General features: G+C 45.6%; 1 protein-coding gene across 3 annotated transcripts in view; it reads right to left on the bottom strand.

Moving 5' to 3' along the window:
- Positions 1-1105: 1105 nt before the first annotated feature.
- LOC136633467 (jeltraxin-like) overlaps positions 1106-26895 on the bottom strand; it is a 42035-nt gene continuing 16245 nt past the window's right edge. For 2 of the 3 annotated variants that reach the window (XM_066609229.1, XM_066609228.1), the window contains exons 2-3: positions 13330-13388; positions 1106-2051 (exon numbers count right to left, since the gene is read on the bottom strand). In XM_066609229.1, coding sequence (XP_066465326.1) covers positions 1465-2051; positions 13330-13384 — 642 coding nt within the window. In that variant the 5' untranslated portion in view covers positions 13385-13388 and the 3' untranslated portion in view covers positions 1106-1464. Of the gene's footprint in view, positions 2052-13329; positions 13389-17431; positions 17454-26895 lie in introns of those variants that run through there. The other variant, XM_066609227.1, reaches the window with a different exon arrangement.

Here is a 26895-nt window from a genome sequence, read left to right as displayed (position 1 = left end):
CTGGTGGCTAAGTACTGACTCACAGCACTGTGTATTTACATCAGGGGATGCCAAAGGGTTACGTTATTGGGATCTTGCATGTTAGTGCCTGTCCAACCACGGACAAGGATATGCTATGACCACCATTGGCACATCCTTCTTGTAGAACACCACTTGCAGAACATTCACTGTTTTAAACCCCAACACCAGGTTGTAAAAGCTCCACCTTTTTGAAAAGGTAGGGGAATGGGGATTGGCTCTGAAGTGCCCCAAGCCATTATGTTGCCTGAGGCGAAGGTTGAAATGACCCCCTTCCCCTGGCAAAACACCCCACTCATTTTAAAGGCATTGAAAGTGCCAATAGACTAAATACCCAATACCTGTTTGAAACATTGAGACTGGTCGGAAGTGACAGAGTAATAGAGCCCCTAGTAATGGCCCATTAGTAAGTGCCCCCCTTAGTGGCCTCAATAGTAATAGTGACCCCCTTAATGGCCCCAGTAGAAATACTGACCCTTTTAGTGGGCCCAGTAATAGTAGTGACCCCCATATCAGAGACATAACTTGAAGCAGCTGGGCCACCAACTATAAAGTTTCATTGATAGCATTGGGGAAGAGACTTTATAAACCCCCTAGGGCTCCTGGGCCCAGGTGTGACCGCACCCTCTGCACCTCATATATACACCCATGCCCCATTCCATAGTGGCCCCAGTAGTAGTAGTACCCCTGTTTGGGGCCCCAGTAGTAATAGTGACCCCCCAAAGTCGCTCCAGTAGTAGTAGTGATTCCCACAGTGTCCCCAATAGTAATAGAATCCTCCAGCAGTAGCAGCTGCCACCACAACCGGACCAGAACTGTGAGCAAGTGAGGGAATTGTGTGTAGGATTGTTGTCTGTACGGTTCCCAGGTGGCAATTATTTTTTATTGGCTATTAATATGGCTAGTAAAAGAAAATACTAGCGTGGTATCAACCCTAGCCCTGCCCCTCTGAGGTCCTGCAGAAGCAGCAGTCTCAGGCCTCCTGGTGGGAGCTCCTATGGATTGGCTGACTCTTGTGTATGACGCCCAGAGAGTTCTTACAGGGGTTTTATTTCAGGACAAAATAGAGAAAGGTTCTGCTGTAGCAAAGCAATCGTTTATTAATTTGTGAACATGAGTATATAGACTGGTGCTGCCCAACTCCAGTCCTCAGGGGCCCCGGCATGTTTCCTCAGTGTTGCACAGACGATGTAATTATTGTCAGTGCTCACACATTACCACAGGGGTTCTCTCTATAGGATATCCTGAAAACATGACTTTTTGGGGTCCCTGATGACCGTAGCTGGACAACACTGATGTAGAAGAATCCCAGATGAAGTATACACATGATATCAGTGGAGGGCCCACCACATACATCTAGTAATAAATGCATATACTTCAGATATAGTAATTAGCATATTGCATACAATGACAGCAGGTTTCATTAGTTAATCATAGAGAATTGAGTTAATTTTTCAAGGCCATGACGCCCCCTCTGATCTCCTTAGTTCCATTTGTCCAGCTAAAGATATTTCCTAACTCATAAAGATAATTATTGGAAATGGTATTGGTGGAGAGAACGTAATCCCACATATTGACATCAGACATTTCACCAACAAAAGATTGGCTCGCCTCAAACTTCCCACCAAAACTGTCCTGTTCCTGCCCAAGGATGAGGCTCATCTGAGGTCCTATGGGGGATCTGCTTGTAGTAACTCTTCTAGGGTAACGCTTGGCATTGACCCACAGTTGGAGCAGTCCGGTCTTGGAGTCCCAAGCAACACAAGTCTGTTTCCAGTCTAGAACATCAGGATCCACATTAAAATAAAGATCTTCATGATTTATGGAGATGGAAATATTGTTTGGTGGTATTGGATAAATAAGGAAAGCGTTGTGCAATCTAGGTGTGGCAATGGAAAAAAGAGAATGTTCTCGTTGGAGGCTGGTATAGGAGCGCAGACATACGGTGAGTTGTTTTAAAGCTTGTTTCACAGTTGGCCTCAGAATCACATAGTCAGTGACTGATTCCTTAGGGAAAAGAAGGATATTTTGGCCTAGACCAAAGGATAGAAAATAAAGTTGCAGTAATAATAAGAACAACTAATCAATAACAATCATTATATCATAACCATCACATCTAGATTTGTATTAAACCTTACCATCATTGATTGTACATATTAACCCACTAGCCCACCAGGATTCTCTTCTCCACAATTAAAGTGTTTGTACCACCATTACAAGTTATTCCCTATTCATAGGGTATGGGATAACTTGCTGATCAGTGGAGGTTTCACCACTGAGACCATCACCAATCTTGAGAACAGGGAACCCATGTCCCCCGTCCTCCTCACTGAGGGGTTACTGCACCCCCTACGGTGAGGAGTAGACTAAATGGTGGGAACTAGCACTCTTTTCACTTTCAATGGGAGTGTGAACATAGCCGAGCAGCACCACATCAGCTATTTCCATCAGCCCCAGTGAAATAAATGGAGCGCCAATCATGCATGCTCGGTCAGCGATCCAGTCACAGTGACAGCACTCCAGTGGGTAGAAGTGCCCCCCAGTGATAGGCAGTATAGGACACGGGACCCTCATTCTCTAGATTGACTGGGACCCGCCACCGATCAGCAAGTGATCCCTTATCCTGTGGATGGGGAATAACTTGTAATTGTGGTACAACACCTTTAAAGGGGGTATTTAGAAAGGTGAATCGTTACACGAACCTGCAGTGTTGGAACCTTCACTTCCAGTCTGGTTCTAACACAAGCCACATGTTATGGACCCTCGCTGTGCCTGTAACTTCATTGGACCAGGCTGGCTGTTTGACTCATCTTAAAAACTAAGCCAGCCCATTTCTCTGTAACAGCCAATGCAGAAACAGAAGGGAGCTGGCTTAGTTATTAGATTGAGTTGAACAGCCTTCCTCCTCCATTGACATTACGGACAAAAGGAGGGTACATATCAAGTGACTCAGTGTTGTAACCAGGCCAGAAGTGGAGGTTCTGACACGGTAAATCTGGGTAATGTTTTCACCTCCATGGACAACCACTTAATCCACAGATCACCATCATAAACTTGAGGACGACAAGACATTTTATATAAAAACAGTGGACCACACAGATCAAGGTCATTTATTAGACTACTGGATGCTCAAGGGTTATATTGAATCAGAAGGTGAGCAATACGGCAACAGTACTTGTGGGCCAACACTAAATAAGAGAAGGACACAAAGCAGTGAATTAGATATGAACACCAACTAACAGGGCAACTAGAAATGGAATATCAAATCCATGGGTCAATAGAGTATTGGACATTGGGTTTTGTGGGTGACCAAGGACAGGACTCTATAATAGGTGTTCCACATTGCTCAATGGGCAATCACAATGTGAAGAGAAAACACCAGTTCCCCAAGGACCAGATATTGAATACTGGATCATCAGGGATTCTGGACAGTACCATTGAGTTGAAACTTAGCCCTTTCAGGACCAGTGATTTTTAATTTTATTTTTGCCTTTTCATCCCAACCTTCCAAGGGCAATAATCTTTTAAAAAGACTTTTTGAAAATTTTTAACACTTTTATGTAGTCCCCACCGGGGACTTGAACTTGCGATTATTGATTGCTGTACTATATACTGCAATACTACAGTATTGCAGTGTATAGCAATTTTTGATGTTGCCAATCAAGCCGCCAGGTATGGAGTGGACTCAGCCTAAGCCTGCTCCATAAATGACCGCCCAATGTAAATTTAGTTTTGACAGTCATGAAGGGCTTAATAACAGTTTTAACAGGTGTTGCTAGACACTAGATCTCTGTCTTCATAATTTACTATGTAAAATTGTTGGAACAACCCCTGGCAACGGGTGGCGATCCTTTTGCACTCTGTTGTTCCCCAGCTTCCGATCCACACAGCAGTAGATGTTTAAATCCAGGCAACCAAATATAGACCAGCAGATTTTGGAGAGGGATTCACACTTGTAACTCTTAAACATATACTTGCTTCAGCACTCACACCAGAGTCCCCATCTACACGATTATATAGTATTCCTAGTAATACGATGCACCCACTGAGGTCATAAGTAACACAGAGGGATGTAAAACAGCGTAATAGGAAATATCCAGGAACAGACAGTCCTGACATAAGAGTCACACATATGTGTCCAACTATTCAAGGGGGCTTCCATTTATATAGATACAAACCACAATGCATTCATCCTAAATGCAGAAGAAGGAAGAAGGGGAAGCATTTAAAGAGACCCGGATGGACGAGCACAGAACTTGTACACATGTCAAAAAGAAAGAAACATATGTTTATCAAATGGAAAGAGGGGGGAATATCTAAAGAAGAATATAATGGGGTCTGCAGAAACTGTAGGGCAAGGGTCAGAAAAGCTAAAGCTGATAATGAATGGAGGCTTGTAAGAGAGGCCAAAAGCAATAAAAAAGGATTTGGGGGTCAAAAGCAAAAGAAAAGTCAGAGATGCTATTGGATACTTATGAGATGAAAATGGTGAATTGGTTAAGAATGATATTGAGAATTCCTATTTTGTATCTGTTTTTTCTCAGAAAGAAGATGGAACATCAATAGAGATGAGCGAGCATGATCGTCTAAGCCTGATGCACATTCAAGCAGTACAATACTCGAAGGTGCTTGTTGCTTGAGCAAGCACCACGAGGTGCTCGAGAAAATTTCATCCTCTCCTCCTCACATATTTAGTGCCTTTTTTTAGCCAATGAACATGTAGGGAAGACTTTGGCACCTCCTTCTGTGACATGCCAACCCTGTGCGCAACTATAGCAGTGATTGGCTGGCCTGATCAGGTGACCTACGAGCATAAAAACTCTGGTCACAAAGTGACAAAACTCCTATCCTTTTCCATTTTTTTATTTTTTTGGGGGCTTTAAGTGTACGCTATATACCCCTGTGTGTGTCCTGTCAACCAACGCTATCTAACTTGACTGTACGCAGTTTATATTTTTTTTAGGGGGGGGTGAAAGCGTAAGCTTTATACTCATGTGTGTGTCCTGTCAATCCACACTATCTAACAACAGTATACACTGTTTATTCTGTATATTTTGGGGTTCAAAGCATATGCTATATACCCGTGTGTGTGTCCTGTCAATCCACGCTATCTAACAACAGTATTCACAGTTTATTGTGTATATTTTGGCCTATAAGCGTACGCAAAATAACTCACAGTTTGCGTAGCATTTTGACGAAGTGCATCATGCAACCCGATGAAGACTAGGGCTAAGGGTCCAACACCCAGTCTTCCATGCAGTCCACTCATGCTAACCAAGGCACTGGACCTCTGAATCCTCAGGCTGCTCCTTCTTCCTCCCAGCCTGGTCACTCCAGGAAAAGGAGAGATTCAGAACAGGCAGACCCCCAGGAACTGTTCTCGGGTCCCTGCCCTGAGTCGGAAAAAACGGTTCATCAGGCACCTGAGTAGTTTGTCGTGACCGATGCCCAAAATTTGGACCTTTCACAGTTTCAGGGTGATGAGGGTGGGGACTTCCAAGTAGTGTCTCAAGAGGTATTTGTGGATGATGATGATGAGACACAGTTGTCTGTCAGTGAGGTTGTTGTTAGGGCAGTAAGTCTGAGGGATGAGCGCACAGAGGATTCAGAGGAAGAGCTGGTGGATGATGAGGTGACTGACCTGATCTGGGTTGGTAAGCCTACTGAAGACAGGGCTTCAGAGGGGGAGGCAAGTGCATCAGGAATACAAATTGGAAGTGGCAGTGGGGTGGCCAGAGGCAGAAACAGGGCCGGAGCAAGTAATCCCCCAACTGTTCCCCACAGCACCTCCTCGCGGCAAGCTCCTGTGCAGAGGGCTAGGTTTTTGAAGGTCGAGGTTTTTCAATGAGAGCGCAGATGACCGACGAACAGTGGTGTGCAACATGTGCCGCACCAAGATCAGCAGGTGACCCAGCACTACCAGCCTCACCAGCACCAGCATGCAAAGGCATATGATAGCCAAGCACCCGACGAGGTGGAACGAAGGCCATTCACCACCTGCGGGTCACACCACTGCCTCTTCCCCTGGATCACATCCTGGCACTGAGATTGGTTCCCCCTCCCAGGACATAGGCACGAGCATCTCCCAGCCTGAACCAACCCCTTCACCTCCACGGTCCTCCACTGCCTCCACCTATGTGTCCCAGGGTAGCGTTCAGCTGTCCATAACCCAACCATTAAAGCGCAAGTGGAAATATGCAGCCACCCACCTGCATGCACAATCGCTAAACGTGCATATCTCCAAACTACTGAGCCTGGAGATGCTGCTAGATAGGCTGGTAGAAATGGAGGCTCTCCGCAACCTCATGGCGGAGGCCGTCCCTCAGTACTCGGTCCCCAGCCGCCACTATTTTTCCTGCTGCGCTGTCCTCGCCCTACACCAGCACGTGCCACGGAATATAAAACGTGCCCTCACCAACGCGGTTACCGGGAAGGTTCACTTAACCACCGACACGTGGACAGGTGCTGGCGGGCAGGGACACTACATCTCCCTGACGGCACATTGGGTTAACCTGGTGGAGGCTGGGACCGAGTCTGACCCTGGGTCTGCTCACATGCTACCCACACCGAGGATTGCGGGTCCTATCTCGGTCATGGTTTCTTCAGCTTATTATGCCACCTCCTCCAAACCCCCCCCTCCTCCCCATCCTCCACCTCTCAATTACCATCTGTGAGCACGCCACCTGCAGTCAGTAGCTCGAGGCGCTGCAGCACTGCTGTGGGTAAGAGTCAGCAGGACGTGTTGAATCTCCTGAGCTTAGGTGACAAGAGGCACACCGCCCAAGAGCTGTTACAGGGTTTGACGGAGCCGAGAGATCTGTGGCTTTTGCTGCTGAACCTCCAACCAGGCATGGTCGTGTGTGACAATGGGCGTAACCTGGTGGCGGCTCTGCAGCTTGGCAGACTAACACATGTGCAATGCCTGGCCCATATCTTCAATCTGGTGGTTCAGCGCTTTCTTAAAAATGACCCCAATTTGTCAGAGCTGCTCAGTAAGGTGCGCCGCGTGTGCGCACATTATAGAAAGTCCACCACAGATGCTGCCACCCTCAGGACACTGCAATATCGCTTCCAACTGCCAGTGCATGTCTGTTGTGCGACGTGCCCACGTGCTGGAATTCAATGTTGCACATGTTGGCCAGGGTTTAGGAGCAGCATAGAGCCATTGTTAAATACCAGCTGCAAAATGGCGGTCAAAATGGTAGTCAGCCTCCGCAGTTCTTCACAGAGGAGTGGCCATGGATGTCTGACATATGTCTGGTCTTAGGAAACTTTGAGGAGTCAACACAAATGGTGAGCAGTGATGCGGCCATTATCAGCGTAACTATCACGCTGCTTTGCCTGATGAGAAGGTTGCTGCTAAGCATTAAGGCCGACGCTTTGCTTAGAGAACAGCAGATGGGGGAGGACAATACATTGCTTGATAGCCAGACCACCCTCACGTTTGTTTCTCATCGTGTATTGGAGGAGGAGGAGGACGGGGAAGAGACTGCTGCCAACACTGCAGAGGGTACCCATGCTACTTTCTTCACACCTGTTCAGCGTGTATGGGCTATAGAGGAGGAGGAGGAGACTGAGAGTCATCCTCCTAGTCAGGAAAGTGATGGGTTGCATATTGGGACTCTGTCACACATGGCTGACTTTATGTTAAGCTGCCTTTCCCGTGACCCTCATGTGAGACGCATTCTGGCCAACACAGATTACTGGGTGTTCACCCTCCTCGACCCACGGTATAAGGAGAACCTTTCCACTCTCATTCCCAAAGAGGAAAGGAATACGAGAGTGCTGCAATACCACAGGGCCTGGTGGAAAAGCTGGAGAACCATGTACCCTCTATCACCCTAAAAAAGAGAAGAAGTAGCTTGGTCTAGCCTTCTCTGATCTTCATCCTCCTCCTAAACCAGCACGTCAGCACGCGGAACTGCCAATTCTTCAGAGGGCCAAAAGGCTATGTAAAACCTAATTTTTTTGGAGGGCTGCCTCCAGGCTCTGTTAGCAAATTAAGCAAGTACGAGCTCTATGTTAAAAAAAATTTCAGGTTTTCACCTGCACTCTGGGTACACACATTTTTCAGGGGTACACCTATACACTTGGTACACAAATGTTTCAGGGCTTCGTCTATACTCTTGGTACACAAATGTTTCAGGGGTTCACCTATACTCTTGGTAAAGCAATTTTTTCTGGGGTTCGCCTATAGTCTTGGTACACAAATGTTTCAGGGGTTCACCTATACTCTTGGTAAAGCAATTGTTTCTGGGGTTTGCCTATGCTCTTGACAAACAAATTTTTCAGAGGTTCGCCTATACTCTTCGTACACAAATGTTTCAGGGGTTCGCCTATACTCTTGGTACACAAATGTTTTAGAGGTTTGCCTATATAGTCTTGGTACACAAATGTTTCAGGGGTTTGCCTATTCTCTTGGTAAAGCAATTGTTTCTGGGGTTCGCCTATACTCTTGGCAAACAAATTTTTCAGGGGTTCACCTATACTCTTGGTACACAAATGTTTCAGGGGTTCGCCTATACTCTTAATAAACAAAATCTTTCAGTGGTTCACCTGCACTCTGGGTCAAAAAATGTTTTGTTGTAGAACGGGTTGTTCAATTGTGAAGATGTGTAGAAGTACTGGCATCTGAGTCCCCTTCATGCCTACGTTTGTGGCTGATGAAATTTTGTGATGGAGCTGGCATGGGATTGGAATTATTGGAACCCAACAGTCCTTTTTAGGACTACAACTCCACTTGTGTGCATCATCAGATTGGCAGCCTGGGACCAGTTGTGCGCACAAAGCATTCACAAGCTGAAAGCATTTGCATAATAGGCCCAAGTGTGTGTCCTGTTGATCCACACTACATAACAAGACTGTACACATTTTACAGTGTCTTTTTTTGGCTTAAAGCGTACGGAAAATACCTTGCAGTTTGCGTAGCATTTTGACGCAGTACATTATACAACATGATGAAAACTAGGGGTAAGGGTTGAGGATGAGGATGTGGACGTGGGCGCCCATATGAGGGTGTGGGCAGAGGCCCAGGTCCTGGGCGGGGTGCAACTGTGCCTGGTTTGGCCACTCAAATTTTGTCAAAGTACATGCTGTCTTTTGCTGGGGCACTGCTATAAAAGCCCCTTTGGGAGAGGCAGGGGCTGGGACAGGCGGTAGATTGCCTGGTGGTGGACCGCCACCTGGATCCTATTAAGCAAGTAGGAGCTCTATGTAAAATAAACATTTCAGGGGTTCACCTGCACTCTGGGTAAAAAAATCTTTCCTGGGTACACCTATACTCTTGGTACACAAATCTTTCAGGGGTTCGCCTATATTCTTGGTCAACAAATGTTTCAGGGATTTGCCTATACTCTTAATAAACAAATCTTTTAAGGATTCACCTATAGTTTTGGTACACAAAATGTTTCAGGGGTTCGTCTGTACTCTTAATAAACAAATCTTTCAAGGGTTCATCTGCACTCTGGGTAAAAAAAAAATCTTTTGTTTTATAATGGGTTGTTGAATTGTGGAGATGTGTAGAAGTACTGGCATCTGAGTCCCCTTCATGCCCACGTTTGTGGCTCATAAAATTTTGTGACAGAAGTGGCATGGGATTGGAATTATTTGAACCTAACAGTCCTTTTTACGATTACAACTCCTCTGATTGTGTGCATAAGCAGTTTAGCTGCCTGAGACCAGTTGTGCGCACAAAGCATTCACAAGCATCCCGGCTGTATCCTGCATACTGTTACCGGTTCTATACAGTATACTGCTAGTGGTGTACACAGACTATTTAGGAACTAACAAAACTGCTCTCATTTTTAATTTTATTTTTTGGGGGGGAGAGGGGGGCTGGCTAAAAGCATTTGCATAATAGGCCCAAGGATTATATAGTGCAGATCGAGAAGACACAGAAGACTGTACACATTTTACACTGTGTATTTTTGGCTTAAAGCGTACGCAAAATACCTCTCAGTTTGCGTAGCATTTTGACACAGTGCATTATACAACATGATGAAAACTAGGGGTAAGGGTCGAGGACGAGGGCACCCGAATAAGGGTGTGGGCAGAGACCGAGGTCCTGGGCGGGGTGCAACTGTGCCTGGTTTGGCCATTCAAATAGATTCATAGTACATGCTGTCTTTCCATGGGGCACTGGTTAATAAGCCCCTCGGGGAGAGGAAGGGCCTGGGACAGGCGGTAGCTTGTGTGTCGGTGGACCCCCACCTGGATCCAATGAAGCCAGTACAAGCTCTATGTTAAAAAAATCTTTTAGGAGTTCACCTGCACTCTGGCTAAAAAAATCTTTCAGGGGTACACCTATACTTTTGGTACACATGTTTCAGGGGTTCGCCTATACTCTTGGTACACAAATCTTTCAGGGGTTCACCTATACTTTTGGTCAACAAATCTTTCAGGGGTTCGCCTATACTCTTGGTACACAAATGTTTCAGTGGTTCACCTACACTCTTGGTCAACAAATGTTTCAGTGGTTCCCGATACTCTTGGTCAACAAATGTTTCAGGGGTTCGCCTACACTCTTGGTACACAAATGTTTCAGGGGTTCGCCTATAGTCTTGGTACACAAATGTTTCAGGGGTTCGCCTATAGTCTTGGTACACAAATGTTTCAGGGGTTCGCCTATATTCTGGGTACACAAATGTTTCAGGGGTTCGCCAATACTCTTGGTACACAAATGTTTCAGGGGGTTGCCTATACTCTTGGTACACAAATATTCCTGAGGTTCGCCTATACTCTTGGTCAACAAATGTTTCAGGGGTTCACCTATACTCTGGGTACACAAATCTTTCAGGGGTTCACCTATACTCTTGGTACACAAATCTTTCAGGGGTTTCCCTATACTCTTGGTACACAAATGTTTCTGGGGTTCGCCTATACTCTTGGTCAACAAATGTTTCAAGGGTTCGCCTATACTCTGGGTAAACAAATGTTTCAGGGGTTCGCCTATATTCTGGGTACACAAATGTTTCAGGGGTTCGCCTATACTCTTGGTACACAAATGTTTCAGGGGTTCGCCTATAGTCTTGGTACACAAATGTTTCAGGGGTTCGCCTATATTCTGGGTACACAAATGTTTCAGGGGTTCGCCAATACTCTTGGTACACAAATGTTTCAGGGGGTTGCCTATACTCTTGGTACACAAATATTCCTGAGGTTCGCCTATACTCTTGGTCAACAAATGTTTCAGGGGTTCACCTATACTCTGGGTACACAAATCTTTCAGGGGTTCACCTATACTCTTGGTACACAAATCTTTCAGGGGTTTCCCTATACTCTTGGTACACAAATGTTTCTGGGGTTCGCCTATACTCTTGGTCAACAAATGTTTCAAGGGTTCGCCTATACTCTGGGTAAACAAATGTTTCAGGGGTTCGCCTACACTCTTGGTACACAAATGTTTCAGGGGTTCGCCTATAGTCTTGGTACACAAATGTTTCAGGGGTTCGCCTATAGTCTTGGTACACAAATGTTTCAGGGGTTCGCCTATATTCTGGGTACACAAATGTTTCAGGGGTTCGCCAATACTCTTGGTACACAAATGTTTCAGGGGGTTGCCTATACTCTTGGTACACAAATATTCCTGAGGTTCGCCTATACTCTTGGTCAACAAATGTTTCAGGGGTTCACCTATACTCTGGGTACACAAATCTTTCAGGGGTTCACCTATACTCTTGGTACACAAATCTTTCAGGGGTTTCCCTATACTCTTGGTACACAAATGTTTCTGGGGTTCGCCTATACTCTTGGTCAACAAATGTTTCAAGGGTTCGCCTATACTCTGGGTAAACAAATGTTTCAGGGGTTCGCCTATATTCTGGGTACACAAATGTTTCAGGGGTTCGCCTATACTCTTGGTACACAAATCTTTCAGGGGTTCGCCTATACTCTGGGTAAACAAATGTTTCAGGGGCTCGCCTATACTCTTGGTACACAAATGTTTCAGGGGTTCGCCTATAGTCTTGGTACACAAATGTGTCAGGGGTTCACCTATAGTCTTGGTACACAAATGTTTCAGGGGTTCACCTATAGTCTTGGTACACAAATGTTTCAGGGGTTCGCCTATAGTCTTGGTACACAAATGTTTCAGGGGTTCACCTATAGTCTTGGTACACAAATGTTTCAGGGGTTCGCCTATAGTCTTGGTACACAAATGTTTCAGGGGTTCGCCTATACTATGGGTACACAAATGTTTCAGGGGTTCGCCTATACTCTGGGTACACAAATGTTTCAGGGGTTCGCCTATACTTTTGGTAGACAAATGTTTCAGGGGTTCGCCTATACTCTGGGTACACAAATCTTTCAGGGGTTCGCCTATACTCTTGGTACACAAATCTTTCAGGGGTTCGCCTATACTCTTGGTACACAAATCTTTCAGGGGTTCGCCTATACTCTTGGTACACAAATCTTTCAGGGGTTCGCCTATACTCTTGGTACACAAATCTTTCAGGGGTTCGCCTATACTCTTGGTACACAAATCTTTCAGGGGTTCGCCTATACTCTTGGTACACAAATCTTTCAGGGGTTCGCCTATACTCTTGGTACACAAATCTTTCAGGGGTTTGCCTATACTCTGGGTACACAAATGTTTCAGGGGTTCGCCTATACTCTTGGTACACAAATCTTTCAGGGGTTCGCCTATACTCTTGGTACACAAATCTTTCAGGGGTTCGCCTATACTCCTGGTAAACAAATACCCTGCACTCAAATAAATCTTTCTGGTTCTCACCTGCAATGTTGGTAAAAAAAAAAGTCTTCTTTTTAAATGGGTTGCTTTCTTCATAAACAATGTAGCAGTCCTGGCCTCTGAGTGCCCCCTATGCTGGCGTTTGTGGCTAATGAAATGCTGCGATGGAGGTGGCATGGGATGGCACTTACAAGCATACATTAATTTGTCTGCGATTTGTCAGCTATGAAGCACAATTTTAAAAGGGTCACACGGCGTACGGAAACGTATCCCAGCGCGGTGTCCATCTTTGGCCACTAATTTCTTTACAGTACATGCACTCCTTCCCTGGGGCACTGCTTAACAAGCCCATCGGGGAGAGATTTTTGTAATTTTTTTTCTCTATGCATGCTTCAACTGGCAGAGGAGGCTGCAAAGGTCTTCACCTCTAGACTTTATGGCCATTTATGAGTAAATTGGGAATGTTATAACATGGATCTAGAATGATGTAAGTGGAGATATATAGCGTCAGGATCACCAGCGCTGTACTGGAGGGGCTCTGCTGTGGGTACTGTATTATGGCTGCACCACCTCGCCAAGCACTTTATGGGTTACACAATGGCTATCACAGCATATACACTGACCTGTCAGCGCAAAACATCCAGAGAGAAGAACAAACAAGATGGGAAGGGGTTTCATTTTCCTGGAAAAAAAAATGAAGTTAAATCTGTGTCTGGTGAGTCAATACAATTATTTTTGCTTTTAAAATATAAAAATGCTACATATAACTTAAAGGGGTTGTCCAGGGACGCTAAATACGTACACATGCCTGCTGCATTGGAGTCACATGGTATGGCCCCTCCCTTTGTGTCGCCCACATCATCCAGGAGGATGGCCATCTGGCTGATCTTATTAACTAAGCTAGACCCCTTCTGTCTCTGCATCAGTAACAGAGAAGAGCCCCCCCTACTGCCTCATCATTGGTTCAAGATGCAGTGGAGGCATCCAGAACCAATGTTGAGACAGGAGGTGTGTCCCAGACTACTTCAGACCAGGAACTGTAGATAAACTATAGTCACAGATCACAGCTCTGTCTTAAAGAGCGGAGCTAAAAAGCATCCAAGGAGTTAAATCTGAGGAAAGGTTAATAGCAGCTGATCAGCCCCCATAGATACCATCTTACATATCAATTTATATCACTGAGGAGGAGGAGGGCACATTACTTCATAGGTCACCGGCCGCTGGGCTAAGGATGTTTAGGGGAGTGCAAAAACTGGTGGCTCGGTGCAGCGCTCCACAGATTATGTGACTAATCCTGAAACTACTGGGTGATAAATATAATTTCCGTAGACATTGGGCCTCAGACTGTTTTCACCTGTGTCCCCGTGGAACCTCACTGTCACGCCACTTGACAAAACTGCTGCTAATTTGTACTCGGTTTGAAGTTAAGTAAAATGACCAGCCGCTCGTCCGTTTTGTCTTTACCTGTGTGCGTGTGGATTCACTCCGCCAACTAGGAATTCCCCACAGAAGCTGCGTGCAAAAGGATTAACTCCACCATCCAGGAATTCCCCCGTGGCAGAGGAAATGGTGGCGTCACCCGTGACATAAGAGACTAAGGTAATCCGTCACTGAGTTCCCGTTCATTAACCTGCCCTAGGCCCTGGCACTGTGGTGCCAATATAATTGGCTATTTGTAGCCCCCCATCTTATATCTATTCAGCCATGACCGTTCAATAAGTGATAAGGATTGTATATCTGAGTCTTATCGACCTGCTGGAGACCATCTTAATGTCAGCACATTGTGTCACCATTGTCTTGTAATTCCACCACTATTGTCTATAGAGCCTTGTGATCTATTGTCTAATTAATTATGCAAATCCATCCTCATAGTCTTAAGACTGAACTAGAGCCTTATGGATGCTTGGAGCTGGGTGCTGCCATTGTTTTAAGAATCACGTCTGTTTGCCTGATCTGGTTAAGGGTCAATTCGGTTTGTGGACTTTTTCCAACACACAACTCAAGCAATAAATCATAAAAAGTATAAAGGACAGGAGAGGGTTTGGGGAGTCAGAAGCATGTTGGACCTGTGATGGGGAATGCCCGGTCACAGTGTCGTTCCCAAGATGCTCCCTGTTCTCTGACTTCGCCTTTGCTTCTCTGATAGATGTACAAAGCAGATAAGTATACTTGAGGCTCTTGGTGATGTGAGTATTAATGTAACCCTTGTTTATAAAACGTTTATGCAATATCACTAGAGATGAGCGAGCACCAAAATGCTCGGGTGCTCGTTGCTCGAGTCAAGCTTTCCGCGATGCTCGAGGGTTCGTTTTGAGTAACGAACCCCATTGAAGTCAATGGGCGACTCGAGCATTTTTGTATATGACTGGTGCTCCGCTAAGGTTTTCATTTGTGAAAATCTTAGCAAATCACCAAAGTCATGTAAAGAATACAGAAATAGATAGGGCACCGAGGAGCAACATGCAGGGCTGCATTTCGGGCTCCGAGGTCCCACTTTTAAGCCACAATAGTGGCAAGAGTGAGACCAACCCCCCCCCCCCCCCCGCACTGTCAGCATAAAGATCGTTCTCCTCTGCCATAACTGTAACAGCTGTGGCAGAGAAGAACGATGTTAGCCCCTGGAAGTCAATGGAGCCGGCAATACAGCAGGTTCCACTGAAAGCAATAGGCTGCCGGCGAGCGCGGGATGAATTTTCGGGAGGGGCTTAAATATATAAGCCCTTACCTGAAAATCATCATAAAATGCGTAAAAAAAAAAAAAAATGTATACTCACCTTTCCGCTGCAGCCGGAGTTCAGCCGCGTCTGGCGGGCAGTTCTCCTGAGTGAGAGCTGCCTGATTGGTCAGGATGTGATAATAATATATCACTATCATACATTACATAATATATCACTATCATACACTACATAATATATCACTATCATACACTACATAATATATCACTATCATACACCACATAATATATCACTATCATACAGCACATAATATATCACTATCATACACCACATAATATATCACTATCATACACCACATAATATATCACTATCATACACCACATAATATATCACTATCATACACCACATAATATATCACTATCATACACCACATAATATATCACTATCATACACCACATAATATATCACTATCATACACCACATAATATATCACTATCATACACCACATAATATATCACTATCATACAGCACATAATATATCACTATCATACACTACATAATATATCACTATCATACACCACATAATATATCACTATCATACACCACATAATATATCACTATCATACACCACATAATATATCACTATCATACATCACATACTATATCACTATCATACACTACATAATATATCACTATCATATATCACATAACATATCACTATCATACACCACATAATATATCACTATCATACACCACATAATATATCACTATCATACTCCACATAATATATCACTATCATACACCACATAATATATCACTATCATACATCACATAATATATCACTATCATACACCACATAATATATCACTATCATACACCACATAATATATCACTATCATACACCACATAATATATCACTATCATACACCACATAATATATCACTATCATACACCACATAATATATCACTATCATACACCACATAATATATCACTATCATACACCGCATAATATATCACTATCATACACCACATAATATATCACTATCATACACCACATAATATATCACTATCATACACCACATAATATATCACTATCATACATCACACAATATATTACTATCATACACCACATAATATATCACTATCATATACTACATAATATATCACTATCATACACCACATAATATATCACTATCATACACCACATAATATATCACTATCATACACCACATAATATATCACTATCATACACCACATAATATATCACTATCATACACCACGTAACATATCACTATCATACATCACATAATGTATCACTATCATACACCACATAATATATCACTATCATACACCACATAATATATCACTATCATACACCACATAATATATCACTATCATACACCACATAATATATCACTATCATACACCGCACAATATATCACTATCATACATCACATAATATATCACTATCATACACCACATAATATATCACTATCATACACCACATAATATATCACTATCATACACTACATACTATATCACTATCATACACCACATAATAGATCACTATCATACACCACGTAATATATCACTATCATACACCACATAATATATCACTATCATACATCACATAATATATCACTATCATACACCACATAATATATCACTATCATACACCACATAATATATCACTATCATACACCACATAATATATCACTATCATATACTACATAATATATCACTATCATACACCACATAATATATCACTATCATACATCACATAATATATCACTATCATACACCGCATAATATATCACTATCATACACCACATAATATATCACTATCATACACCACACTATATATGATTATCATACACCACATAATATATCATTATCATACACCACATAATATATCACTATCATACACCACATAATATATCACTATCATACACCACATAATATATCACTATCATACACCACGTAACATATCACTATAATTCACCACATACTATATTTCTGCATATAGTATGAGGCGTTCGAACGTCTTACCTTCTCCTAAGGGTCAGTTCTGCCTCCTCTGTGTTTTTGAAATGCAAATCAAGTAGAACTGAGATTTTATTACCAGGGAAAGTCCTCCCCTGCAATTTCATTTGCCAACATAGTAGCATATAAGACACCCCCCACCACCACCCCAAACCTCAGAGAAAGACGGAACTAGTTTTTGTGTACAGCAAGGTGCGATACGTGGTTGAGGAGCTGTGCCACTGCTCCAGATGCAGCAGGAGAGAGGGGAATGCAAATGGAGAGAGGGAGATGCAGTTGCAGCAGAACAGCATCAGCAGGAGAGAGGGAGATGCAGTTGCAGCAGAACAGCATCAGCAGGAGAAGTGTCAGAGGCCAACCATAAGTCAGAGGGTTTTTAATGAACAGGCTAAGATTTTAAAAACATGCTTCAAAGAAAAGGGCTATTCTTCAGAACTGGTCGAATCTTCATAAAGGAAGGCCTATGAAAGGAATGGGGGACCCTACAAAGAGGACCCTACTTCTAATACCGCATTCACCCCTGCTTTCATTTATAACACGCATCTTTGTAGAAAATCTTAGTAAAACATTGGGGCATTCTGAAGGGAGATCCTCTTCCTTGTAAGGAGATCCCTGAGAAGCCTTAGGTGACTTTCCGTAAGAACAGGACCATTAAAAGCTTTCTATCACTCTATTCCTTCAGTGGGCCGCGCTCCCACCACTAGAGGGCGGTACATGAGCGGACTTGTAACTATATGGCATGCTGCCGTTGTCTTTGCCTACGCTCATCTCCTCTTCCGGCTTGGTGGAGTGCAGATATGATGCATTTTCGGAGTGCAGCGCTAAGCATTCGGCGTCGTCCCTCCCCGTTTCATGCGAGCGCACCTGCGAATGCTTTGCTACTGGAGGTCTTACTCTATATAATCCCAGTGGGGTACATATGGACTATTGTGCTTGTAAAAGGGACTTAGACCCCGAAACGCGTAGCTTGCTGTTATAGTCCACCCGGTTTGTCTCACTGGATGTTATATAGCATCATTGTTAAATGCTTCATCAGCATCAGCAATCCGGTTTCCTACTCCTGGATTTTTCTCTGTGGGGAGACGGTGCCTATATTCCCATTACGCCCCTCCTAGGAACGGAAACTCTTACTTTTTCTTAAATTAACACATCGCTCTTATGGCACAGACCTGAACGCGGGAGCCCTCCATTATTTATTTTTATTCCCTTCTTATACCGGACTATTTCCTTGGATTTTGGATCCTCCCAGACACTCTCCCAGGTTGTGGATATCCCAGGTCTTTAAAGTGCTTGTATTATCTGGTGTACAGGTGTAGTGTCCAGAACATTATCCTGGTCCCCTCCATAAGTATCATAAATGTCTATCTTATGTGGATGCACTGTGCAAAGCTGTCATATCTGATTTCTGTATGTGTGTTGCACAGCTGCAGCGTCTGAAGGGTTAACTCCCATAAGATCATTGCCTGTCGGCTCTGCTGTTTCTGAAGGTAACTATCTTACAGTGTCCTGTGGTACAAGTAAGGGGATAAATGTGAGTGAGAGCGGGAAGGAGTCTTCTTCTATCTGTGTTAGAGTAGGGTTTGGTAGTATTGTATCTTGTCACCACCGGAAGTGTGAGTGGTGACAAGATACAGGCTGCTTGACAGCCTGGGCATGCCCCCAGTTTGTAATTGGCTGCAGATCTCCCATCCCAACTCGGGCTCTCAGGTTCTTCGACTATGCAGAAAATAGAGAGAATCTGTGGTATGGGCTGGGAAGAAGAGCGTTCCTGAGTAATGATTTTCTCACATAAGAACTCTTTCCACAAGAGATATTGCTCTGTGTTTTTTCCTTTTTTTTTCTCGTTTTCATGTTTTTTTCTAAAAGACTAACATACCAGAGAAATTGCTGCAAGGACTAAAAAGTTTTAAAAGTTATGCAACGTTCATTAATTTTTAAGTAAATGTACCGCCTGTGTTCTTTGTCTGCCAGTCACCTCTTCTAATTTTCACTGTAGGTCACACAGTGTGTTTCGTTCTCTTAAAGGGACAATCATGTTTATTCCACTGATCTTATTTTTCACTAGTCTTTGGAGCAAATACACTTTCTTACACGCTGTCATAAACCCAAAGTCTTACACAAAAAGGACACTTCCTTTAGTCACCAGTACACTGGGGGTGGGTTAGGCCATATATACAGGTAACCAGAGGATGGAATTGTGTTTACAGCTTTTGCCTTGCACACTCTGTGACTGCGCAGAACCTTTTTCAGTGAGAGTGAAGTAATACACTTAAGATGGCACGTCCCTGGATGTATACACCCTGTTTTAGAGGCGCTGGGGTCAGCTTATTTTTAAGTAGGAGGGAACTACTGTAGTGTCCCAGAACAACATCCTGATCCCCTCTATAATTATCATACATGTATTGTCTTATGTGGGTGCACTGTGCAAAGATGTCATATTATCTTCTGTACGTGTGTTGCACAGCTGCAGCGTTTGAAGGGTTAACTCCTTTAAAATCATTGCCTGTCAGCTCTGCTGTTGCTGAATGTATCTATCTTAAAGGGGTTGTCCCGCGCCAAAACGGTTTTTTTTTTTATTCAATAGGCCCCCCCCCCCCGTTCGGCGCGAGACAAACCCGATGCATGAGTTAAAAAAAAAAAAAAATGGATACTACTTACCCGAATCCCCGCACTGCGGCGACTTCTTACTTACCTTGCGAAGATGGCCGCCAGGATCTTCACCCCCGGTGGACCGCAGGTCTTCTCCCATGGTGCACCGTGGGCTCTGTGCGTTCCATTGCCGATTCCAGCCTCCTGATTGGCTGGAATCGGCACACGTGACGGGGCGGAGCTACGAGGAGCAGCTCTCCGGCACGAGCGGCCCCATTCAACACGGAGAAGACCGGACTGCGCAAGCGCGTCTAATCGGGCGATTAGACGCTGAAATTAGACGGCACCATGGAGACGAGGACGCCAGCAACGGAACAGGTAAGTGAATAACCTCTGTATGGCTCATATTTAATGCACGATGTACATTACAAAGTGCATTAATATGGCCATACAGAAGTGTATAGACCCACTTGCTGCCGCGGGACAACCCCTTTAATGTGTCATGTGGTACAAGTGAGGGTATATAAGTGAGTGTCTGAGAGCAGGAAGGGGTCTTCTTCAATCTGTGTTGGAGCAGGGTTCCATCTTACCTGCTGCCGGGACTAACACAGAGCCGCATGGGAGCACCATCAGCTTCCATGTTGGTGAAGATGGAGGAAGAGGAACGACATCCCGTAGCATTTGGAGTATGGATGTAAACGGAGTGAGTCCAATACAGAGAAAGAGAGCGCACAACCCCCAACATCCTACTATCCACAAACCAGGTACCCATTTACACTACAGGCATTATTATCCCTGTGCGGCCGTCTGCCAATAGGATCACCACACAGAGGTACGTGATTGTGACCCCCACGCGGAGAATGTGCGGGGTGCATCTAGGCTAAGCCTTCTTCTAAGTGATTTCTTGCCAGAGAATATGTGGAGAGGTTCTTGTCTTACCTCCTCTGGAGTATATCTAATCTCCAGGACCGGTGACATATAGATAACGTGGACTATAAGGCTGGATTGTTCCTGTGTATTCTTCATCCCAACCTCTGAGCTTCTGCCTGTAACTGCTGCCGTGAATCTACCTGACTGCAAAGTTTATTCAAGTTTTACCGGGCCTCAACCGTTCCTGAGGACCTGAGGTACGATACAGTGGTCCAGTGTTTATTACTCTGCCGCATAGAATAGCAGTGTGGGAACGGTGGCGTCACGACGTGATATACATATATACTAGGCCTCCGGCCATACCCACAGTGTTCATTTTTCTGTGACCCTGAAATACATAGAGTCTCTCCCAGGTCGTAACAAAAGTTGGCTTCTCTAACAGGACGCCACACTGGGACTAAAGGTGTGACAGATGGTGAGTCTTCATCTATTTTTTTCTTGACACTCATGCATATTGATCTAATACTCCAAGGCACTGTCCTATTCATTTTGTGTCATAAGTCAGAAAGAGGCCACCAAAAGGCCCTGACGACCTGGGGGCTAAAAACTCAGAAGCAGTGTGAGATGGACAGGAAGGAAGATTAGGGTGAAGGGCCCCGCAGCGAGCGGGAGAAGACGGAGGCTCTGTAGTACTGGACACCATGGCGGCACTACTGAGGAGATGCCATGTATTCTTTGGGAGATCTGCAGTATAGGGACGGCAAAGAAAAAGAGCAGAGCGAGTTGCCAGAAGGGTAGTGACCATGCAGGAGTGTAGAGCTATCCCTGGGAATGAGTAATGTGACAACCCTGGCCAGGGAATATATAGAAACTCCCGGGACAGAAATGTGATTCGTGTAATGTAGTGAGGGCACCATGATAAGGGGTAATGCAAGGCCTTCTGGGGTAATAGTTTGTGATACGGTTAAGATGTAACATATGTGATGTTATGTCTATTATGCTGAAATGTAATGAGATATGACGTGTCAATGGCGCAAGATATGTAATGGCGCTATAAGGGACGTCTACGTTATGTAAAGTGTTCTGTGGGTAAGGACGCTGCCCCTATGGGGCATATAGGGTGGGGGGCTACGGCTGAGTATGATGTATGCAATGGTTACACCAAAGAGAGAGAAGTTGCAAAACAAGCTAATAGTCATCTGCCATGCTGCTGCCAAGGAGAGACAAGAAGGCGAACATGACGGCAAGAGGCGCCGCACAAAGAGGAACTGGAATCGCAAAACAGAAGCAGAATATTGTATTTTTTAAAGGAAGACTCCCTGCTAAAAGCTAATTGTGTAACATTAAAGTACACAGAACCCTCCGAAGGGGCGAAATATGTTTATTAACCAAAGTTCAGTAAGGTTATCCTTGAAAAAAATATGCGGCCTCTGACTGTCAGGTGCGGCGCCATCCTGAACCTTAGGTGTACCACCCGCCGCAAGATATATATCCCATAGAAATATCAGCCCCTCTGTAGCCACACAGTAATATAAGCCCCTCTGTAGCCCCCACAGTAATATAAGCCCCTCTGTAGCCCCCACAGTAATATAAGCCCCTCTGTAGCCCCCACAGTAATATAAGCCCCTCTGTAGCCCCCGCAGTAATATCAGCCCCTCTGTAACCCCTACAGTAATATAAGCCCCTCTGTAGCCCCCATAGTAATATAAGCCCCTCTGTAGCCCCCACAGTAATATAAGCCGCTCTGTAGCCCCCACAGTAATATAAGCCCCTCTGTAGCCCCCACAGTAATATAAGCCCCTCTGTAGCCCCCCACAGTAATATAAGCCCCTCTGTAGCCCCCACAGTAATATAAGCCCCTCTGTAGCCCCCACAGTAATATAAGCCCCTCTGTAGCCCCCGCAGTAATATAAGCCCCTCTGTAGCCCCCGCAGTAATATCAGCCCCTCTGTAGCCCCCGCAGTAATATCAGCCCCTCTGTAGCCCCCACAGTAATATCAGCCCCTCTGTAGCCCCCACAGTAATATAAGCCCCTCTGTAGCCCCCACAGTAATATAAGCCCCTCTGTAGCCCCCACAGTAATATACGCTCCTCTGTAACCCCCACAGTTATATAAGCCCCTCTGTAGTCCCCCACACTAATATAAGCCGATCTGCAGCCCCCACAGTAATATCAGCCCCTCTGTAGCCCCCACAGTAATATCAGCCCCTCTGTAGCCCCCACAGTAATATCAGCCCCTCTGTAGCCCCCACAGTAATATCAGCCCCTCTGTAGCCCCCACAGTAATATCAGCCCCTCTGTAGCCCCCACAGTAATATCAGCCCCTCTGTAGCCCCCACAGTAATATAAGCCCCTCTGTAGCCCCCCACAGTAATATCAGCCCCTCTGTAGCCCCCACAGTAATATAAGCCCCTCTGTAGCCCCCACAGTAATATAAGCCCCTCTGTAGCCCCCACAGTAATATCAGCCCCTCTGTAGCCCCCGCAGTAATATCAGCCCCTCTGTAGCCCCCACAGTAATATAAGCCCCTCTGTAGCCCCCACAGTAATATAAGCCCCTCTGTAGCCCCCACAGTAATATAAGCCCCTCTGTAGCCCCCCATAGTAATATAAGCCCCTCTGTAGCCCCCACAGTAATATAAGCCCCTCTGTAGCCCCCACAGTAATATAAGCCCCTCTGTAGCCCCCACAGTAATATAAGCCCCTCTGTAGCCCCCGCAGTAATATCAGCCCCTCTGTAGCCCCCACAGTAATATAAGCCACTCTGTAGCCCCCACAGTAATATAAGCCCCTCTGTAGCCCCCACAGTAATATAAGCCCCTCTGTAGCCCCCCACAGTACTATAAGCCCCTCTGTAGCCCCCACAGCAACAAACTCCTCTGTAGCCCCCACAGTAATATAAGCCCCTCTGTATCCCCCACAGTAATATAAGCCCCTCTGTAGCCCCCACAGTAATATAAGCTCCTCTGTAGCCCCCCACAGTACTATAAGCCCCTCTGTAGCCCCCACAGTAATATAAGCTCCTCTGTAGCCCCCCACAGTACTATAAGCCCCTCTGTAGCCCCCACAGCAACAAACTCCTCTGTAGCCCCCACAGTAATATAAGCCCCTCTGTAGCCTCACAGTAATATAAGCCCCTCTGTAACCCCCACAGTAATATAAGCTCCTCTGTAGCCCCCACAGTAATATAAGCCCCTCTGTAGCCCCCACAGTAATATAAGCCCCTCTGTAGCCCCCACAGTAATATAAGCCCCTCTGTAGCTCCCACAGTAATATAAGCCCCTCTGTAGCCCCCCACACTAATATAAGCCGATCTGCAGCCCCCACAGTAATATCAGCCCCTCTGTAGCCCCCACAGTAATATAAGCTCCTCTGTAGCCCCCACAGTAATATAAGCCCCTCTGTAGCCCCCACAGTAATATAAGCTCCTCTGTAGCCCCCACAGTAATATAAGCCCCTCTGTAGCCCCCACAGTAATATAAGCTCCTCTGTAGCCCCACAGTAATATAAGCTCCTCTGTAGCCCCCACAGTAATATAAGCCCCTCTGTAGCCCCCACAGAAATATAAGCTCCTCTGTAGCCCCCACAGTAATATAAGCCCCTCTGTAGCCCCACAGTAATATAAGCCCCTCTGTAGCCCCCTCAGTAATATAAGCTCCTCTGTAGCCCCCACAGTAATATAAGCCCCTCTGTAGCCCCCACAGTAATATAAGCCCCTCTGTAGCCCCCACAGTAATATAAGCCCCTCTGTAGCCCCCTACAGTAATATAAGCCCCTCTGTAGCCCCCACAGTAATATAAGCCCCTCTGTAGCCCCCACAGTAATATAAGCCCCTCTGTAGCCCCCACAGTAATATAAGCCCCTCTGTAGCTCCCACAGTAATATAAGCCCCTCTGAAGCCCCCCACACTAATATAAGCCGATCTGCAGCCCCCACAGTAATATCAGCCCCTCTGTAGCCCCCACAGTAATATAAGCCCCTCTGTAGCCCCCACAGTAATATAAGCTCCTCTGTAGCCCCACAGTAATATAAGCTCCTCTGTAGCCCCCACAGTAATATAAGCCCCTCTGTAACCCCCACAGTAATATAAGCTCCTCTGTAGCCCCCACAGTAATATAAGCCCCTCTGTAGCCCCCACAGTAATATAAGCCCCTCTGTAGCCCCCACAGTAATATAAGCTCCTCTGTAGCCCCCACAGTAATATAAGCCCCTCTGTAGCCCCCCACAGTACTATAAGCCCCTCTGTAGCCCCCCACAGTACTATAAGCCCCTCTGTAGCCCCCCACAGTACTATAAGCCCCTCTGTAGCCCCCACAGTAATATAAGCCCCTCTGTAGCCCCCACAGAAATATAAGCTCCTCTGTAGCCCCCACAGTAATATAAGCCCCTCTGTAGCCCCACAGTAATATAAGCCCCTCTGTAGCCCCCTCAGTAATATAAGCTCCTCTGTAGCCCCCACAGTAATATAAGCCCCTCTGTAGCCCCCACAGTAATATAAGCCCCTCTGTAGCCCCCACAGTAATATAAGCCCCTCTGTAGCCCCCTACAGTAATATAAGCCCCTCTGTAGCCCCCACAGTAATATAAGCCCCTCTGTAGCCCCCACAGTAATATAAGCCCCTCTGTAGCCCCCACAGTAATATAAGCCCCTCTGTAGCTCCCACAGTAATATAAGCCCCTCTGAAGCCCCCCACACTAATATAAGCCGATCTGCAGCCCCCACAGTAATATCAGCCCCTCTGTAGCCCCCACAGTAATATAAGCCCCTCTGTAGCCCCCACAGTAATATAAGCTCCTCTGTAGCCCCACAGTAATATAAGCTCCTCTGTAGCCCCCACAGTAATATAAGCCCCTCTGTAGCCCCCACAGTAATATAAGCTCCTCTGTAGCCCCCACAGTAATATAAGCCCCTCTGTAGCCCCCCACAGTACTATAAGCCCCTCTGTAGCCCCCCACAGTACTATAAGCCCCTCTGTAGCCCCCACAGCAACAAACTCCTCTGTAGCCCCCACAGTAATATAAGCTTCTCTGTAGCCCCCACAGTAATATAACCCCTCTGTATCCCCAACAGTAATATAAGCCCCTTTGTAGCCCCCACAGTAATATAAGCCCCTCTGTAGCCCCACAGTAATATAAGCCCCTCTGTAGCCCCCACAGTAATATAAGCCCCTCTGTAGCCCCCACAGTACTATAAGCCCCTCTGTAGCCCCCACAGTAACAAACTCCTCTGTAGCCCCCACAGTTATATAAGCTCCTCTGTAGCCCCCACAGTAATATAAGCCCCTCTGTAGCCCCCACAGTAATATAAGCCCCTCTGTAGCCCCCACAGTAATATAAGTCCCTCTGTAGCCACACAGTAATATAAGCCCCTCTGTAGCCCCCTACAGTAATATAAGCCCCTCTGTAGCCCCCGCAGTAATATAAGCCCCTCTGTAGCCACACAGTAATATAAGCCCCTCTGTAGCCCCCACAGTAATATAAGCCCCTCTGTAGCCCCCACAGTAATATAAGCCCCTCTGTAGCCCCCACAGTAATATAAGCCCCTCTGTAGCCCCCCACAGTAATATAAGCCCCTCTGTAGCTCCCACAGTAATATAAGCCCCTCTGTAGCCCCCCACACTAATATAAGCCGATCTGCAGCCCCCACAGTAATATCAGCCCCTCTGTAGCCCCCACAGTAATATAAGCTCCTCTGTAGCCCCCACAGTAATATAAGCCCCTCTGTAGCCCCCACAGTAATATAAGCTCCTCTGTAGCCCCCACAGTAATATAAGCCCCTCTGTAGCCCCCACAGTAATATAAGCTCCTCTGTAGCCCCACAGTAATATAAGCTCCTCTGTAGCCCCCACAGTAATATAAGCCCCTCTGTAACCCCACAGTAATATAAGCCCCTCTGTAGCCCCCACAGAAATATAAGCTCCTCTGTAGCCCCCACAGTAATATAAGCCCCTCTGTAGCCCCACAGTAATATAAGCCCCTCTGTAGCCCCCTCAGTAATATAAGCTCCTCTGTA

This window comes from Eleutherodactylus coqui, chromosome 6, assembly GCF_035609145.1.
Source record: "Eleutherodactylus coqui strain aEleCoq1 chromosome 6, aEleCoq1.hap1, whole genome shotgun sequence".
NCBI classification, from domain to species: domain Eukaryota; kingdom Metazoa; phylum Chordata; class Amphibia; order Anura; family Eleutherodactylidae; genus Eleutherodactylus; species Eleutherodactylus coqui.
This window is presented reverse-complemented; position numbering and strand designations above follow the sequence as displayed.